The sequence below is a fragment of the Bubalus kerabau genome, chromosome 5, assembly GCF_029407905.1.
Source record: "Bubalus kerabau isolate K-KA32 ecotype Philippines breed swamp buffalo chromosome 5, PCC_UOA_SB_1v2, whole genome shotgun sequence".
Classification (NCBI taxonomy): Eukaryota; Metazoa; Chordata; class Mammalia; order Artiodactyla; family Bovidae; genus Bubalus; species Bubalus kerabau.
In genome coordinates this window covers 26,217,867-26,237,959 of record NC_073628.1, presented here as the reverse complement: position 1 = coordinate 26,237,959, position 20,093 = coordinate 26,217,867, and the positions used below count along the sequence as shown (strand labels likewise).

General features: G+C 35.9%; 1 protein-coding gene across 2 annotated transcripts in view; it reads left to right on the top strand.

Moving 5' to 3' along the window:
• TSG101 (tumor susceptibility 101) overlaps positions 1–20,093 on the top strand; it is a 41,564-nt gene that overhangs the window by 7,814 nt on the left and 13,657 nt on the right. For both annotated transcript variants that reach the window (XM_055581316.1, XM_055581315.1), the window contains 4 exons: positions 2,125–2,288; positions 8,945–9,071; positions 12,424–12,490; positions 15,259–15,350. In XM_055581316.1, the coding sequence (XP_055437291.1) occupies positions 2,125–2,288; positions 8,945–9,071; positions 12,424–12,490; positions 15,259–15,350 (450 nt within the window). The remainder of the gene's footprint in view (positions 1–2,124; positions 2,289–8,944; positions 9,072–12,423; positions 12,491–15,258; positions 15,351–20,093) is intronic.

The following is a 20,093-nucleotide window of genomic DNA, read 5'->3' as shown; positions in this document are numbered from 1 at the left end:
AAGCTCTGGTGAGGAAATAGATATGAGTGAGAGTAGGAGGCAGAAAACTCTTATAGACATAATTAAAAGCATTATTTTTTCTTCCAGTTTTATTGAGATATAATTGATAATAGCATTGATAAGTTTAAGGTATACAATGAAATGATTTGATTTCATACATCAAGAAATGATTACCACAGTAAGTTTAGTAAACATCCATCATGTCTTACAGATACAATTAGAGAAATAGAAAAAAAATATTTTCCTCTTGTGATGTGTACTCTCAACTTTCATATATAACATAAAGCAGTGTTCATGGCATTTATCATGTGGTACATTACTTTCCTAGTACTTATTTTATAATCTGGAAGTTTGTACCTTTTGATACCTTCCTATAATTCACCCTTCCCCCCAGGCCTCACCTCTGATAACCACAAATCTGATCTCTTTTTCTATGTTTGCTTATTTGTGCGTGTATGAAGGATAATTCACCTATAACACTATATTAGTTTTTGTTACACAACACAGTGATTTGATATTTCTGTGCATTTCAAAGTGATCATCATGATAAGTCTAGTTACCATACAAATCATTACATAATTATTGACTTTCCCCTCACTATACATTTATTCTGCAGCTGGAAGTTTGTACCTCTTGATCTCCTTCACTTATTTCTCTCTCCCCACTTTTCTCCCCTCTGGCAACTGCCTATTTGTTCTTTGGATCTATGAATCTGTTTCTGTTTAGTTTGTTCATTTGTTTTGTTTTTTCAATTCCACTTGTAAGTGAGGTCATACTTTATTTGTTTTTCTCTGTTTGACTTATTTCAGTTAACATAATACCCTCTGGGTCCATCCATGTTGTCACAAGTGGCAAGATTTCATTCTTTTTTATGGCTCAGTATTACTTCATTGTGTATCTGTATACCACATCTTTATCCATTCATCTATTAGTGGGTACTTAGGGTGCTTCCATATCTTGGCTATTGTAACTAATGTTGCAGCTTTCCAAATTAGTATTTTAATTTTCTTCAGATAAATACTCAGAAGTAGAATTGCCAAATCGTATTTTGTTCTGTTTTTTCTGGTTTTCATTTTTGAGGAATCTCCATACTGTTTTCCATGGTGGCTGCACCAGTTTGTATTCCCACCAACAGTGCACAAGGGTTCCCTTTTTTATGTGCATTTTATCTAAACTAAACCTCTGTTCCCTCACCATTTTTTTATATGGCATAGTTCTTAAGCCTGAGTAATTCTGGAGAAAGCATCATTTTCACAAAGCAAAGAATTCTAGGTGGTGGAAATAAAGTTATGTTTCATGTATTAAGATGTACCCTTGCGGGGGTTGGGGGGGCGTTCATTGTAGAAGTACTTTTGAATAAAAAAATAAATCCAAAGTCCTATCACTGATTTTTTTCAAGTGAAATGTATATATATATACTTTTACGAAGTACCACTGTTTCTAAGAAGGGACATATATCTGAATTGTTAGGTGATTCAGATGATTGCTTGGGACATTGGGCTTTGAGCTTGGTAAGAAAAGTCTTTGATTTATGTTCAGTATATTAACTCTATTGGATCCTTTGAAACACTGTTCATTTTGACTATATGTAGGCAGATTTCTCAACTGAGAGAGATTCTATTTCATAAAGCAAAGAGAAGGAGATGACATCATTGATTTTGAAACTACCTCTGAAAAGCCATTCATTGGTCAGGCTGTTACCAATAGTCACCATCTGTTTGACATTTGGGTTAGGTTTTACACAGTCTGACTTTTGGCACGGGAGTTTCAAGTCCAGTGTATATCCCTTTCTGGTAGAACGCCATTGTCTCTGGTCTTTCCAGGACATTTTAGTAACTGAAGTGACAGAAGTCAAATAATAAAGAATGGCTTGAACCAAAAGATAATTTGTGAATAATATGTTTACAGCAGTAAGCTCACACTGGTAGAGTAGTGATCAGTTAACTCCTTAATCCTGCTCTTGTATTTTACAAACTGAAGATTTGAGAAATTGATCTTAAACAGACTTTGAAGCATAAACTATTTGTTGTGATTTTTTTTCTTTTAAAGTGTTGCTTAGTTGTAGCTCTTTCTTGCTTACCTGCTAAACCATTAGAGTAACTGAAGTTTCTCTTTCTCTGTCAGGTAATACATACAATATTCCAATCTGCCTGTGGCTGCTGGACACATATCCGTATAATCCCCCTATCTGTTTCGTTAAGCCTACTAGCTCAATGACGATTAAAACAGGAAAGCATGTGGATGCTAATGGGAAGATATATCTTCCTTATCTACATGAATGGAAGCACGTAAGTATTAATGGTGTTCTGTGAATTTGTTGTATTGTATATTTTGTTCACTAGCATCTACTTTATGTTAACACTCAAGGAGGATAAATTCATTTAAGATCACTAATCACTGAGCTTGAGAAAGGCTCTTTGAAAGAAACATGTCTTGTATTTTTATAGAGCTTGGTAGTTAAAGAATACGTGTAGTCACTATTTTGTTTGCTTGAGTTGAACCTTTAGAATAGATAGAATTCACATATGGGGAATACATTTTAAAAAGTAGTATTCTTTGGCATGTATTTGTGAAACTGTTCAAATCTCATTACTCAAAGTGTTCCAGTCAAGAAGTAATAGGAAGAAACTTTTGATGGTTTAGCTCTGACAATTTCTATCCAAAATATTGCTAAAAAAGCCAAACAAAGTAGAACCAACATCTGTGGAACGCTTTGCAGAACTGTGAGACAATTAGGACTTGAAGGGCCAAGATCCTATGAAGAAGGAAGCTGCCAAAAGATGAATCAACCTTCTGCCAGTTTTCCCTAGGAGTATTTACTGATTCTTGGTGCAAGGTGAGAGGCTGAGAATCTGGGCGGAAGGCCTTAGCTAGAGGCAAAGACTGCAAAGTTTCTAACAGTCTCCTAGAGCTCAAAAGACAACAGTTGTTGTTCTGTCTGCTGGGTACCCAGTATTTTAGGAGCCAAGAATTTAGGAGAAAAGGAAGCTACAAAGAAGTGAGCCAGATATAATCTGAGTTTCCCACTCAAGACATTTGCTGAATTCCTAAATTTCAAAGACACGATGTTAAAAAGGCTAAGCAGAGAGAGCCTCTGAAAAACACAGCCAAGTTCTCAGCAGTCTTAGGTTGTGGGAGCAGTAGGAGTTCGAAACCTTATTAAGGAGGATGAGTGAAGTCGCTCAGTCGTGTCCGACTCTTTACAACCCCATGGACTGTAGCCTACTGGGCTCCTCCATCCATGGGATTTTCCAGGCAAGAATACTGGAGTGGGTTGCCATTTCCTTCTCCAGGGGAACTTCCCGACCCGGGGATTGAACCCAGGTCTCCTGCATTGTAGGTAGACACTTTACTGTCTGAGCCACAAGGGATGGGTAGAAGTAAATACCCTAAATTCTTAGTTGGCATGCTGGAGGAATGCCAACACCCTGTGAGTGAGAACTCAGGGCAGAATGAGCCCTGTAAAACTCCAGCCTTGAATCAGCTCAGCCCCTGATTATATTAAGGTGATTTTCCACACTTAACCTGCCAGCGGTAAGATAGAGTGAACTTTGGCTGGAGGGAGATAGTATATAGAACCTGTGTAATTATTCATGAACAGTGTCAAGCATACAATATAAAATTATCAAGTACATCAAGAGATAGGGCATAGAGTGGGGGAAAAAGACAGTAGAAACAGGCACTATCCTTAGGTAACCCAGTTATCAGACAGAGACTTGAAAATGATTATGACGAATGTGTTCAAGGTGGAGAACTATATTAGGTATAATTATATTAAAAATGAACCAAATAGAAATCTTAGAACTGAAAAATAGAATAATAGAAATTTAAAAAAATTAAAAAAACTAAAATTTAAAAAAACTCAATAGGTGGGTTAGTAGCAGATTGGACTCAGCAGAATAGAGCATCAATGAACTGGCATATGAATACTTTATATTTTTAATGCTAGAGACCTAGAAATAAACCTTACAAAAGATGTACACATCTATTACAGAGAAAATTTTAAATTTTATTGAAAGACATTGAAGAAGACTTAAGTCAAAAGAAAGAGAACCTTATTCATGGATTGGAAGACTCAGTATTATATAGACTCTTCAGTTTGTAGTTTATCTACAAACTGAACTGTTTTCCTAAGAGAAGCTTTTGTTTCTTTGTGTATTTGTTAATTTTGTGAACTTGATAAGCTGAATCTAAAATTTATATGGAAATTCGAAAGACTGAGAATACCCAAGAAGAATAAGATGGAAAGGACTTGCCCTATAGATATCAAAATGTCTTTTAAAAAACTAGTAATTAAGATGGCTTGGAATTGTCAGAGAAGTATTCAAATGGATAGATGGAACATAATAAATAACCCAGAAAAAAAGATCCACTGTGCAGGCATATGTTGGAGACATTGCAGACTTGATTCCAGACCATAGCAATAAAGCAAATATTGCAATAAAATGAGTCACGTGAATTGCATGGTTTCCCAATGCATATAAAAGTTATGTTTACATTGTGCTGTAGTTTCTGAAGTGTGCAATAGTGTTAGGTCAAAAAAACAATGTTGATACCTTCATTAAAAAAAAAAAAACTATTGTATACTATAACAAACCATAATAGAATATGAAAAAGAATATGTATAATTGAATCACATTGCTATACAGCAGAACTTAACAGAGCAATGTAAATGAAGTATACTTCAAGAAAGTTTTTAAAAAATATTTTAAAATATTTAAAATATTTTAATATTGTTAAAAAATGTTAACTATTATCTGACAACACGGGGTTGCCACAAACCTTCAATTTGTAAAAATTGCAATATCTGCGAAACACAGTAAAGCTGAGCACAGAAAAAAAAAAAGTTATGCCTAAGTATAAACACTTAATGTATAACAGTGATGGTATAGAAGATCACTGGGAATAAGATTAAGAACTTCAGTAGTGGAGTTGGGACAGATTCCTATTTGTATCATATACAAAAATTAATTTCAGATAGATTGTGAAAAGCAGAAAAGTAAAACTTAATATAGGAGACTGCCTTCATGATCTTGTAATAGGTGGGGTTTTTTTAAAAAAGATGCAAAACTTTTACTATAAAGGAAAAGACTAAATTTTACCTTGAGTTTATGCAAATTAAGAACTTCTGTTAATTAAACACACATTAAAAAGTGTGAAAAGACTAACCATAAACTGAAAGAATATACTTATCACCTACAGTATAATATCCAGAACATAAAAATAACTTCGGGAGTCATAAAAAGCAGGAAGCCCAATAGAAAAATAGATGAAACTATTGGATAAGTATTTCACAAAAAATCCTAATGGCCAATAAATATATATAGAAAGATTTTAATCCTGCTAGTGGAGAGGGAAATATATAATAATTTAAAATCATGAGATACCGTTACATGTCCATTAAATTTTCACTCCCAGTTGACCATACCAAGAGTTAGAGAGGATGTGGAACAAAGAGAACTCTTAGGCACGCTGATGGAGGTTTACACGGCTGCTCGAGATCAGTTTGGCTTCACCTGGTAACGTTAGCTGTAAGTGCCCGAGCCCTGTGTCCTAGCAGTTCTACGCCTTGGTTCTGCTTTACACTAGAGCAGCGTTTCTCAGCGTCAGTGCTGCTGGCCTTGTGAGCTGGGGGTTGGATAATTCTTTACTGTAGAAAGGCTGTCCTGTTCATTACAGGATATAGGGTCCCTGCCTGTTATCCACAGGATGCCAGTAGCATGACACAGTTGTGACAACTATAAATGTCTCTGCTGCTGCTGCTGCTAAGTCGCTTCAGTCGTGTCCGACTCTGTGGGACCCCATAGACGGCAGCCCACCAGGCTCCCCCGTCCCTGGGATTCTCCAGACAAGAACACTGGAGTGGGTAGACGTTTCTAATATTCATTAGGAGGCTAAAATAGCACCCCCAGTTGAAAACCACTGCACAAGAGTAAACCTTGCACATGTATACTAGGAAACATAGCAAGAATGTTCATGACAACATAAATAGTCCATATGACTGTTAGCAGTATAGAAGCATGAATAAAGAAGTTGTATATTCACTTAGTAGAATACCATACAGTGATCAAAATGAATTTATAATTATATTCTTGAACAAGAATGTATCTTACAAGCATTGCTGAAATAAGTCTGAATAGAATACACAGTTTGATTTAATTCATATGAAGTTCAGAAATAGGAAAAATTAAACATACTGTTTAGAAAATTGTTTATAAGATATACTGTGTTTAAAGAAAAGAATGATTATCCACTAAGTCAGAAAAGTGGGTAACTATAGATAGATGGGAATGCAGTCCAGAACTTACAAGTTACTGGCAATCTTCTGCTTCATAACTTGGATGATGGCTACAAAAATATTTCCCTTATGGTTTCTCTTTAAAGTTACATTTGTTTTATACTTTTATCTATGTATGATATATTCCACAGACCTAACAAGACATAACAGTAGCTAACTTCGGCATGGTATTCAAGGTTATATCATGGAAGATCCTGATTTTTAGCTACAAATTTTGTCCTTTAATAAGCAGTTGGGAGTCATTTTAGATGTTTGAACAAGAGTAGGGTATTAACTACAGTGATTATCAGGTATAATATCTGAAGTGCACTAGATAAATAAATTAATTAGCTTTCTGACTGAAAAATCACTAGCTGCTCTAAAACATTCTAGAGACTCAACACTAGAAATTTCTTGCCCACATAATAGTCCACTGGGAGTCTTCCTTGCTGGCAGCCAGCTTTCCTTCACTAGAGCTTCAGGCACCAGGCTCTTTCCAGTTTGTGGTGTCACCATCTGCCAGGGCTTCAGAGTCCTCTGCATCAACGAAGACAAGCAAAGAGGGACTAGTGAAGGACTGCCTTCCTTATGCACCTTGGCTTAGAAGTTAAATCTCTTATGCTTATGGTCCGTTAGTAAAATCTAGTTGCAAGAGAGACTGGAAAATGCAGTTACTGCATAAACAACTGATTCTCAGCAACAACTCTGTATTAGGGGCGAGGAGCATGAACTTCTATAGAAAATCCTCTCAATCATAGCAAAGAAGTAAAACTAGAAGCCACACAGAAGGCTGTTGCAGGAGTCTAACATGCAGAAGATGAATGAGGGCTGCTGTCATTTATCTTGATCTTACCAATTGCTTATTAATCTTAATTCTGAACATATATCATATACTGCTTGGAATGTAAAATTAACCTTTTTATTGTTTTCTGGAAAAGCAAACAGAAAGGGAGAGGGAAGGAAGCAGTTTTGCTCTTTGCAGGTTTTCAATAGGAAAGCAGTTTTATAAAGATATGTTTCAGTTGACCTTTAGGCATTTGAGCTAAAATAAACTAATATTCTTGCTATTTTTTTTGGTATCCTTCCTGTATTATTCTGAATTAGTCATTTGTCATTCTGAAATATTAATGACCTGTTGCTTTATAATAGGCCTGGAAGTAGATATAAACAATTCATTTTCCTTCCTTCAAAAACTAACATGAAAGGAATGGTATGATAATTAAAATAAACCTTATCTTGACAAAATGATGGTTATGAGACTGTATAAATGAAGTAGTTATTCATACTACAACATGAGTGAGCCTTTGAAATTAATATGCTAAGTGAAAAAAGTCAGACACATATTATATTATTCCATTTACATGAAATATTCAGAGTAGGCAATCCATTGACAAAATAGATGAGTGGTTACCAGGGGCTGGAGGGAGGGGGAAATTGGAAGTGATCACTAATAGGTACAGATTTCTTTTGAGGATGATGGCAGTGTTCTGAATTAGATAGTGATGATGGGGGGAAAAACCCACTGAACTGTATACCTTTAGATGGTAAATTTTATGCTCTATCTCAGTTTTTAAGTTGCATGATTTTAAAATCATTTTATGAGTTAGTTTGGGAGTTTTCTTGGACTAAAAGTAAGAGATTAAATTTTGTGGTTCTCAACAGCAACCCCCCACACACACCAGCCATGATCTCTAGCCCACTCTCTTCAGTGCTACACAGATACTTTACATGCTTGCTCCCAGCCTCAGCGTGTAAGACATACATAAGAAAGATATTGGACTAGTGAGAATCAGTAAGTTTTCATAAGAAGCTTTCTGAAATGTTATCTGTTGTCATTGACCGTATTTGGGACAGAAGTAAACAAAATTGATGCTTAGGAAAGTTGAAAACAGGTAGTAAATTCTTCTGTTAGGAAAAGGGAAGTTATGAAGATGGTTAGCTGATCAAGATCATTGAGTAATCCTTCAGAACTTGATGAACTCATGAATCAAGTATATGAGATGAGCTACACACAAAATATAGTAAGGGGTGGAAACGGGATCATCAGATAAGTCAGTTTGAACGACTTTGCCTAGCATAGTTTGTCTTAAATTAGTGATCAGTAGATATTTGAGAAAAAAGTTTAGCAGCCTTTATGGGATACAGCACTCTGTAACTATGGTATTAGAAGGAAAGATCCTTTAACAATTTGTATCTTTTGTACAACAATCTAGTAATTTCTAAGATGGAGTCTACTTACAATTTAAGAAATTCTAGTACTATCTTTAATAAAAATTAGTTGAGGAACATGTGTTTTCAAAGGCCTTAAATAATATTTGTGACTAGTGCTTACATCTGTCCCTAAATTTGTACCAGAATCCTTAATTTGTCCTCTGGAAATATAATAAATCTTGGTTAGCTGTATGGAGTCACATGAAGAACACTACTATCTGAATTTTGCAGTATAGTGCTTTTGCTAGTGCTGGTTTTCTGTACATGAAACAGCAGCCTTGCTACACATAAATAATAAGAAATCACATAGCTCTCTGTTAATTAAATGTAGTTTTCACATTTGGAGTCCTACAAAGAAAATTATGGAGCTAAGTTGAAAACAGATAACTAGCCAGACATTTCCTGTTTACCAAAAATTAAATCTGTAACTGCCTCAAATTTGTTTTCCATTTTTAGCCACAGTCAGACTTGTTGGGGCTTATTCAAGTCATGATTGTGGTGTTTGGAGATGAACCTCCAGTCTTCTCTCGTCCTACTGTTTCAGCATCCTATCCACCATACCAGGCAACAGGGCCACCAAATAGTAAGTAGAATTGAGATTTGATTTTCAAACTCATATAAACTAAAGAAAACAGAAAATCTTGTAAAAGAATTTTTTTTTTAATGACTTCCCTTTGCTTTTTTAGCTTATCAAGTTAGTGGATTTTTTGGAGGTATTCTGAGGCCCCACATCTGCATGTACAGATTCCCAACAAAGACTGGCATTTGGGCTTTCGTTTGTGGGTAGAAATCTAACTATGGGTGTGCTGGATTCCAAAATGGAGGAGAAAGAATGCTGGAATAGAGCTGGAATTTTTTTTTTTAATTATGCATGCCATGGAATAGCTTTATTTGATCAATTTGGAGGCAGATACAACTTGAAAGGCAATCTGACCTCTCCTTTTCTTTGCAACTCCAGGATCAGTGTTGTAGATAATAATTATAAAATCAACTATATCATTCATGTTCAGCTATTCTGGGTATACACAATGACCTTCTAGCTCTCAGCTTTCTTCTCTTGAGTACAGCCAATTCATTTTACTTTGAGTCCAGGGGATGGGGCATGGAGTCAGTATCAGTTCTCCCCTAATTGGTGTACATTATCTCTATTATTTCTGGTTTTTTTTTTTTTTTTTTTTTTAATAATTCCTACTGATACTTTAAAATTACCATAGATAATTGAGAGTTGGTTGTACTTGTTTTGACTTTACTAAACCTGTGTACTGTGTTTTGAGCTGTGGTTTGTTTTTTTTTTTTTTAAACAGATATTGTTTAATATTATAATTAACCAAATTTATTTATCTTATAAGTTAGATTACATGAACTTTCATTTTCCTTCTGCTGAAAATTATCCTCTTCCTCTTTAATTCATTCTATCTTGAGTAGCATCTTGACTCACAAGCTGAATGGGAATCTAAGAGAATTTCCTGAATCCTTTTCCTTCCCTACTTTCCCAGAAAAAGTTTGGTTGTAGCATTTTGTAGCTCCTTTAATAAAGTAGATTCTAGGGATTCTTTTGGTCCAGAAATTTGTTTTCATCTTAATAAATTCTGTTGATTTTAATATACAAGATTAATCTTGCCCATCTAAGTTTGAAATGCCAAATATTTCCTAGCTCATCATTCATATTTATTTGCTCAAATAACACAGCCAGTGACCACTTAACGATAAAGGTAATTAAGAAAGTTAGTCTCCTAAGCAACACGTTTTTCCTAAATTTCTTCTAGTTTTATATTAACATTGGAAGTGCAGCATTCTAGAAAGAGAGCTCACTAAATAGATTACTGTTACAGTTCCATTTTGTACTCACTCACTGTAAATCACTAAACAGTCTAGAGCTAATATATGTGAATTACTCAGAGACCAACTTACTGTCTACCCATTACAGTTTCAATACTTTTTATACATTTAAATAATATTCTTTATTATTAGGTATGACTGCAAAGAAATGAAGATCTAAATTCTGTCCTACATATACACATCAAGGAATAGCCCACAAATTTGGATCCATACTTAAACAAATATGATCTTCTAGTTGAAAAATTATGTACTTCTATTATTATTATCATCATTATCTTTAAATATTTTTGGTCTTTGGTAGAAGTCACACAAAAAAGTGTGCTATGGCCAAACCTCATTTTTTTTGACAGTAATAGTCAACACTTAATCAGTGGTAACTGTGAGACACAGCTAAACACTTCGTATTAGTTCTTATTTAATCTTTATATATGTTATGCTTATTTGTATTCCATTTTATTTTAGCCCTGAAATTATTTCATCTCATTATCTGCTTCCTTATCAGTTTTGAACTCAGATAACTTTTGTTGTTTCACAAAATCAAAATTTGAAGAGTTTGGTCAAATTAATAGCTTTGCAGAACCTTAGAAAAGGAAAATTACTTATGATTATGAGAATGCTTATAATGGTGAAATGTCGTTTATATGTGTGCGAGAGAAACTAACATGGAGAGAGAAACTAGTAAGTGACTGTACATGTTGCTGATACCTAACAGTGGCCGGCCTCATCGTTTGATGTTCATAAAGATCAACCGTGTTTTGACCCAGGAAGAAGAAATGTTTTATGAGATTTAGCAGTTGTGACATTTTGGAAGGTGTTTTCCCTTTCTGAAATAGCATTAAACATCATCCTTAGCTTCATTTTTCTTAAGAAAAAATTTACTTCTGACACCTATAGATTCAACTTAACAAGAACACTGTGAACACTGATACTTGGAGATGTAAGCTCAGCAACTCTGATAAAGACTTTTAAGGCCTGTAGTCAGAGCCCAGCAAGCTTTTCCCATCTACTTGCATTATGTACTCCAAAAATTTATTTCTCGAAGGTTCCGCCTCTCTTCAAGCCTTTGTATACTATTCATCTACTCGATCACTCTTGTTTACCACCACGTCCTATGTTGAAATTAGCTACCTCCTATACAATCCCGTATATAACACTCTGTACTCACCCTGTCATAACAACTTGTCCCTCTGTATTGATATTCCTTTGTTTATCTCATAAGACTATAAGCAGCTTTAGGCCAGGAAGTCTTTTTTTTTTTTCTTTCAATCTGATACATTTCATAGGAAGGCACTAAAATATTTATTGATTGAATTAATAGCTAATTCATCATTATATTCAGTGAGAAAAATTTCACTGAGGATAATTTGATTCTCAGACAAGTCATTTCCAGTTAAGGCTGAAATTCTCTTTTTCTTCTTCAGTGTTGGTTAGCTTCTTGGCACCACTGACTAGCTTCTATATCATTAGTGTTCTCTTTAAAATATATATAAAACATTCTTTAAGCATACTAGCTTTGAACCCCTTAGTATTCCCCCTTAGTATTTCCAAGCTTTTGTTTGTTTTGTTTTAACTAATCGAGGTGAATGTAAGTTTTGTGTAGGACTTCTTAATAGTAATCTGAAGTCTTAAAATCTTCACTCAAGCCAACAAAACCAACTGTGCTAATTGGTCAACATAATCTTGTAAGAAATATCAAAAGATATCTTAGATATAATAAAGAGGTCACTTTGTAAGAAGCTGACCTTAGACCCCTTCCTCCAAATTCCAAACTGAATTGACTCCTGTCTGTCAGATTGTAGGTTCCTTTAGTCTTAAAGAGCTAACCAGGTTGACCTGTTGGCCAGTTATTCCTTGTTGGGATTGTCATGTGTGTTGTCATAACCCATGTTTAATGCTTTTAGAATTATGTGATTTGAAGATATTTATTAGCTGTAGTAAAGAACTAATACAGATGGAGTGTTTGTTTTTTTGGCAAGATTTGAATTCTTTACCTGTATGAAATTTTGCTGTGGTTTGATGGTGATATAAGTCTTATTTAATAACCTGTATATCCAGGACTGTACATATTATTTTAAAATGTTAAAAACTATTTTTAGCTTCCTACATGCCAGGCATGCCAAGTGGGATTTCTGCATACCCATCCGGGTACCCTCCCAATCCCAGGTAATGAAAAAATATCTTTTGAATAATTGTTTTAGAAATTCTGTTATATCTAGAATAAAATAATGGGTGCTAACTGGGGCATTAAAGTAAATTTGGTTGCAATTTAATGGAAGGTAAAACTCAGTTTATTGGTGAAATTTCATGGTATGTACATAGTTGAACAGGAGTTTTTTCCATTCTAAGGAAATGCAGCTCTGTTCTGTTTACAGAGAGGAAAGGAATGGGAAATGACGATAATCTTGATTAGTTTTGGACCTTGAAATCCTTGCTTCTTTACTTTTGAGAACGCTGTATATCTGTTGTAAATAGCTGAAAGGTTAGTGGAATACTAATTATGATGAATTCAGCTATGGAGAAAAATATTTTAATATCCTTTTTAAAAAACTGACCTTTTCTGTAAACTAGGGAATGAATTAATAGTTCATATGATGGGTTCACTCTTGTCCCCATGATATTTATTTATTCAGTTCGTAGACTACTCTTTATTCAGTTTATTGCCAACCTTTATTACCCATATGATGATAATATTATAGAAGTAAATTAATAGTAAAAATCAGTCTGTGAATAATACATGTGAGAAAAATCAGTAAGAAATAATTATTAACCCGTGTTTTAAATGTGTCCCTGTTTCAGTGGTAATCTAGGAGTAGTGTCCACTCCTTGGTGTTAACTTAGAATCCAAGGTGGTCTTGGGACTAGCTTAGAATGCAAGACAGGCCTGCACTTGGTGCCTGGAAGAAATTTACAGCTACTAGAAATTAATAAGAATTACCAAAATTTTAATCCTCAGTTCTTCTCAGCTTCAAAAAAACCTCACAAATAAATGCAGCCAAATTTCCTCAACACCTGCCATAAATAAACATATGTATGTACATATATAATATGCCGGCTCTTGTAAGTTAAATTTAGCAAGCATATTTATTTGGGAGCCTTTCTTAGTTTCAGGGACTAGCTTAATAAGGTAGTAAATATTCTTTTACATTTAAATGAGTAAGCAGAGACTAGATGAACATCCATCAGAGACAAGAGAGACAGAATCCTGTGGTTATTATATACAGTAACAGGTTATCAGTTTTAGATTTCTTAAGGCTGTTAATTTTCTGATTAAGTTACAGAAATGGAATTTTGTCTGAAGCCTTTATAATCAACAGTTGCTAGTAAACTAGAATGAACTTCAGGTATATAAGGAATGATTATTAGAAGCACAATAAGGAAATGGACTTCTGAACAATAAAGCCACTTCAAAAAAGACTCGTAGATAAAAATGAAGGCTGAAAATATTGACTATTGACAGAATGTGAATCATATTCACTTAATCTTACATAACCTTCAAAGTGTCTTTTGTAAGGTTATTGGTAAGAAGTTGCTTTTTGAGGCAGCTATTTTTCAAAGATTTAATGGAGTTGTGTGTGTGTGTGATGTAACTTTTAATCTCATGACATGCTATGAGTTAAGGGTAACTTTATTCAAATTGGTATCTATATCTTTCAGCATATGAAAGGTCTTAGCAAAAGAGCTTGAGAACCTCTTTCCCTTCTCCCTTTATCCTAAAGGAGAGTTAATAAGTCAGTGACTCAAGAATCTGTATTTTTAAAACAGTGAATATGAGAGTATTTATTCTTGTTGTAGAAAGTTGGACTAGATAACCTCTAAGGTCTCTTTCAAATTTTAAGATCTTTTGAAAGTTTTATTTAGCACCTGCAGCATGTATACAAGGAAATTAAAAAGTATGTCAAGAATAGTTGTTTCAGTTTTGGTATATATACTAGCAAGCATGTATTATTAGAAAGAGTTTCTGATATCAGAAAAGACAGAAAATGGTAAATACTGTGATAAACTGAGCTTTAAAGGAGAGGTCCCATCTGATTTGGAGGTGGGAGCTCAGAGGTGGCTTCATAAATGAAGGAACTGATTTATGAAGATGACCTTAAGAAGAAAAGAAAGCATTTAGAGGTGGCTGCTGCTAAGTCACTTCAGTCGTGTCCGACTCTGTGCGACCCCATAGACGGCAGCCCACCAGGCTCGCCCGTCCCTGGGATTCTCCAGGCAAGAACACTGGAGCGGGTTGCCATTTCCTTCTCCATTTAGAGGTGGAGGGAGCAGCAAACAGTAATAGCATTTTACAGCTGGGAGGAAACTTATTAGTCATCAAGTTCAGCAGCTCACTTATGTAGTCACAGCTATGATATGAAAACAAAAAAAACCCCAGCAAAGAATAAGGAAGCACCCTAATATGGCAGGAAAATACAGGATTATGAGTAGGAGAACTGAAAAGAATAAAGGTGCAACTTTCATGGAATATGAGTACTACATGCTAGGAAATCAGAATGGAAAAGTTCTCACAAAATACCTGTTGCTTTCAGTTCTGATATTGTTGGATTGCCTTTACAAAAGCTCGAGTTGCTTTCTGCTACTGTGAAGGTGGCCCTCAAATAACCAGGGCCAAGGGACTTCCCTGGCAGCTCAGTGGTTAAGACTCTGTGCTTCCGCTGTAAGGGGCATAGTTGATTGGGGCACTAAGATCCTGCATGCTGTGGGGCAAAAAAAAGCAAACGAAAACCACGGCCAAGCAAGAGTATTTCATTAAATCCAGTGTCATTAATGGAATTTCTGTAGAATTTTGCTTAAATAGACGACTGTAGCTCTAAAACTGGAAAGTCATTAATTGATAAAACAACAGAATATCCAGCTTAGCTTCCTGGGGTTCTTAAAGATACTGTAGAATTTGGGCCATCACAGTATTTAATGTTTTCTGTTCTTTTCCTTAGTGGTTACACAGGCTGTCCTTACCCACCTGGTGGTCAGTATCCTGCCACAACAAGTTCCCAGTACCCTTCCCAGCCTCCTGTGACCACTGTTGGTAAGTACCCTTCAAAATTGTGTTTCTGCTCAGAAGGAAATTCAGTCTCCTGTTGTGAAAAGTGCATTTCACCTTTCTTTTTTGTTGAGTAAGTTTGACATGTAACGTTATGTAAGTTTAAGGAGTGCAGTGTGTTATTTTGATAGATTTATATATTATAATGTGATTACATAATTATTGTACACTATTATATTCTATATCCATTATACTGTGCATTAGATTACTATGGTTTACTGCTGCTGCTTTTTTTTTGCTGGTTAGTCACTAAGTCATGTCTGACTCTTTTGTGACCCCTTGAACTGAAGCCCACCAGGCTCTGCCACGGGCTTTCCCAGACAGGAATACTGGAGTGGGTTGCCATTTCCCTAGGGCATCTTCGCAACCCAGGGATTGAATCCACATCTCCTGCATTGTGAGGAGCATTCTTTACCACTGAGTCACCAGGGAAACACCTATGGTTTATTACTTGTTACAGATTTGTACCCTTAAATACCATCAATTTTATCACCCTCCTCCCATTTCACTTTTATATGTGAATTGTTAGAGTACTCTTTCTTTTTAGAGCTAAAGCTCTTAATGGTCAGTCCCCTATACTCTAAATCTTGAAGTGATTTATCATCATATAAATGAGCCCTCTACCAGAGCATAGAAATAAATTTGACTGATTCTTAATCACTTTTTCCTGTGTTTTTATTGGTGAACCTTGTATATGTTGAACTATCAAAAGATTCTTATGTTTTCCAGCCTGGTTATATGTAAAGATAAATGTGCATTTTTAGGAGAAGAAAGCACCATTGGGAAATATGAGTGGGTTAGGTAAGACCTATTATTTCTGACCAGTAGTTCTTGCTTTTTTATGTTGCTTATTAGTAGAGTTACCTGAAATGTAATTTTCTTCAACTGAGAAAATGAAAGTGATACAGGAACTTCTGCAGACTCCCACCAGCCTTCCTGACTATCCACCACCGCTTGTACCACCCTATTTGCCTTTTCCCTACACTTAAAGAGAATGGGTCTTTCCCATTCTATTGTTTTCCTCTCTTTCTTTGCATTGTTCATTTAAGAAGGTCTTTTCATCTCTCCTTGCTATTCTTGAGAACTCTGCATTCAGTTATAAATATTTTTCCCTTTCTCCCTTGCCTTTCACGTCTCTTCTTTCCTCAGCTATTTGTAAAGCCTCCTCAGACAATCACTTTGCCTTCCTGCTTTTCTTTTCCTTTGGGATGATTTTGGTCACTGTCTCCTGTACAACAATGTTATGAATCTCTGTCCATTGTTTTTCAGGCACTCTTTCTGCCAACTCTCTTTGGCATCAGTGGTTGGGGCATAGACTTGGATTACTGTCCAACATTAAACCATTAATGTTAAATGGTTGCCTTGGAAACAAACCAAGATCATTTTGTTGTTTTTGAGATCTCACCTTAGTACTGCATTTTGGACTCTTTCGTTGATCATGAGGGCTACTCCATTTCTTCTAAGGGATTCTTTCCTACGGTAGTAGATATAATGGTCATCTGAATTAAATTCGCCGGTTCTCATCCATTTTAGTCCACTGATTCCCAAGATGTTGATGTTAACTCTTGCCATCTCCTGCTTGACCACCTCCCATTTACCTTGATTCGTAGACCTAACATTCCGGGTTCCTATGCAGTATTGTTCTTTACAGTTTTGGACTTTACTTTCACCACCAGACACATCGCAACTGAGCGTTGTTTCCGCTTTGGCCCATCTGCTTCATTCTTTCATGGAGCTAATAATTGCCCTCTTCTCTACCCAAGAAGCATATTGGACACCTTCCAACCTGGGGGGCTCATCTTCTGGTGTCATATCTGTTTTGTCTTTTCATACTGTTCATGGGGTTCTTGTGTCGAGAATGCTTAAGTGGATTGCATGTCTTCCTCCAGTGAACCACGATTTGTCAGAACTCTTTACTATGACCCATCTGTCTTAGGTGGCCCTGCACAGGACGGCTCATAGCTTCAATGAGTTATACAGGCCCCTTTGCCATGACAAGGCTGTGATCCTTGAAGGTATCACCTCCATGATTCCTACTTAATACTCTGATTTTGGCATCATCCTTGATTTTTCATCAGGAACCTGTTGTTTTCAAAATATATCTAGAATCTGATCATATCCAGTGCTGATCCAAATCACCGTTCTCTCATCTGATTTACTTCAAAAGCCTTCTTCTGTCCTTAGCCGCTATATCTGTTTTTAGCATAACAGCTAGAATGAGCCTATTAAAAGATAAATAAATTATATCACTTCTCTACTCAAAACCTTCCAAGGTTTTGCTGTTTCACTCAGAATTCATTCCACATTTCTGAGGCTTAGAAGGCCCTTTAGGATCCTGCTTTCCTCCCCATTACTTCTGACCTCATCTCCGACTCATTTCCTCCTCCTCTTGCGTTTTAGGATTTGTCCACTGCCTGTTTCCTTTGCAAGGAGTAGTCAGGCCTACCCTGACCAATCTGTTCTCACCACCACCCCGCACACGTATACAAACATGTGGAACATCTAGAAAGTTCATACAGGTTTTTCTGTAAAATGTGAAAAGCCGAATGACCTTTTTGGCCAACCCAGTAGATCTTGTGAAGTTTACTTTTCTATTACATTTTCTGATAGATTGTAACCATCCTGATATCTGTTGTAAATATCCCTCCCTCCCAGCAAAAATGTTTTCTTCAGTTGTTTTTGTCATTGATACATTCTAATTATTGAGATTCTAGTGGCATTGGTTTTGTTTTTTGTAATACAGGTCTTTTTTTACAGTGTGATTTTATTTATCTGTGTTTGACTGTGCTGGGTCTTCATTACTGTGTGCAGGCTTTGTCTAGTTGTGGTGAGCGGGGGCTGCCCTTCGTTGTGGCCACTGGCTTCTCACTGCGGTGGCTTCTTGTGGAATACGGGCTTGCGTGCACAGGCTTCGGTAGTCGTGGCACATGGGCTCAGAGGTTGAGCTCGCAGGCTAGAGCACAGGGGCAGTAGTTGTGACTCACTGGCTTAGTTGCTCTGCAGCGTGTGGCATCTTCCTGGACCAGGGATCAAACCTGTATCCTTTGCATTGTCAGGCAGATTCTTATCCATTTAGCACCAGGGAAGTCCTACAATGTAATTTAAATGCTTGGGTTAGAAACCTGATGATGGGTGATCTTTAATCCAATAAGCAAAACGTTGGGCTCAGGCATGATCAATAAATTAATAGTGCTGTTTGTTAACCCCATATTATTTCTCATTGGGATAATGGTATCTGATTTGTAGAGAACCTAAGTTTCCAAAGATCTTTTATGTTAACCTATTTCAATGCAATAGGTATGAAGCATTTTATAGCTTAGAATAAATGACATCCATATAACAAGAAATAGGAATATGGGGAAAATGGTATATTTTGAATTAAATCTACTGTTTGTTTTTAGAACAAGTTATCAAAGCAATATTTTATTGTATTTCTAAGAGTGCTTTCTTAGAAAGTCTAGAAACAAATTATCATTCCATGATTATCTAGACTATCCATTAATGTATGTTGCTTTTTACCCTTTGTTGCTTGTCTACTTGATTTTTTTCATCATATTTTAGTAGTACATTGTGAAAAACACTCTTGAACTTCAAAATTGTCATAAAGGAAAGCAGAAACATAAAAGTATCATTGGAATCACAAGTAGTCAACATTTTCTCAATCTGCCACTGGTCATCAGGATTTGTACTATTAAAGCATGAGAAGGAATTGATATGTTTATTTATCTTTTGTGGAACTTGATAGTTTAAACATTTGATCTTATGATATAAAACAAAGACTTGTTTCAAGGCATCATTAATTAACTCGTACCTTATTATTAGTGTGGATGCTTGTGCAATATTGAACAATATAGAAGTAAAAGAACCACTTAAAATGAATTGATAGATTACTTTTTTTTTAATACAACCAACACTTTTATTTGCCTTTTTTTTTTTTTTTTTTTTGCGACATTTATTCCCAGACTAAGTTTTTGTTTCTTCCGTTTCTTCTGGGATATCTTTTTCTTCCGTGCAACCTCTTCTTCTGGTTTTGGAACAGTCTATTCTTTTTCAGTTAGGATCGTCTCAGTGTGGCAGGGAGAGCTTAGGTACTGCTTGACCCCCCTGTGAGCTCTGTAAGTCCTGCCCTGCATTTTGGGGGCTTTGTTCACCTGGATGTGCTCAGTGAGCAGAGAATCTACCTAAGCCCTTCAGTTCAGCTTTACTCTCTGCATTTTTGAGCATGTGCATAAAAATTCAGCACTGTTTCTGGACCGTCAGTCCTGCATCCAGCCCCAGTGTTTGGCCTGTGCACACCTAGCAACTCCACCGTACTATTGACGACAGAATGGCCCACGTCGCTTCTGTAGAGTGACATCCTTCAGATACTTGGTGGCTTTTTGGATATGCGTACTCTTAATGGCCTGGGCAGTTTCACAAGTGTTCTTAAAGGGAACATGAAGATTTGAACTTCTTGGTTTGCTGGATTTTGTGGGGTTTTCTGGGTCAAGTGAATAGCACATCATTTTTAGAGGTCATCTTAGTTAGGCTGCTTACTGGAAGAGCGAGATTACATTGTGTATAGCAGTCTCTTTTGAAATAATGCAGAAGACTGAGGATTGATGCAGATCTTGGGACTTAAAACAGCTCTTTCTGATTCCATTCCATGTAGATTTTGAACACCATTTAAAGGAAAATAAGAGAATTTGTTTTGTTGTCTCATTTTATACCTTTTTTGTTACCTCTCAG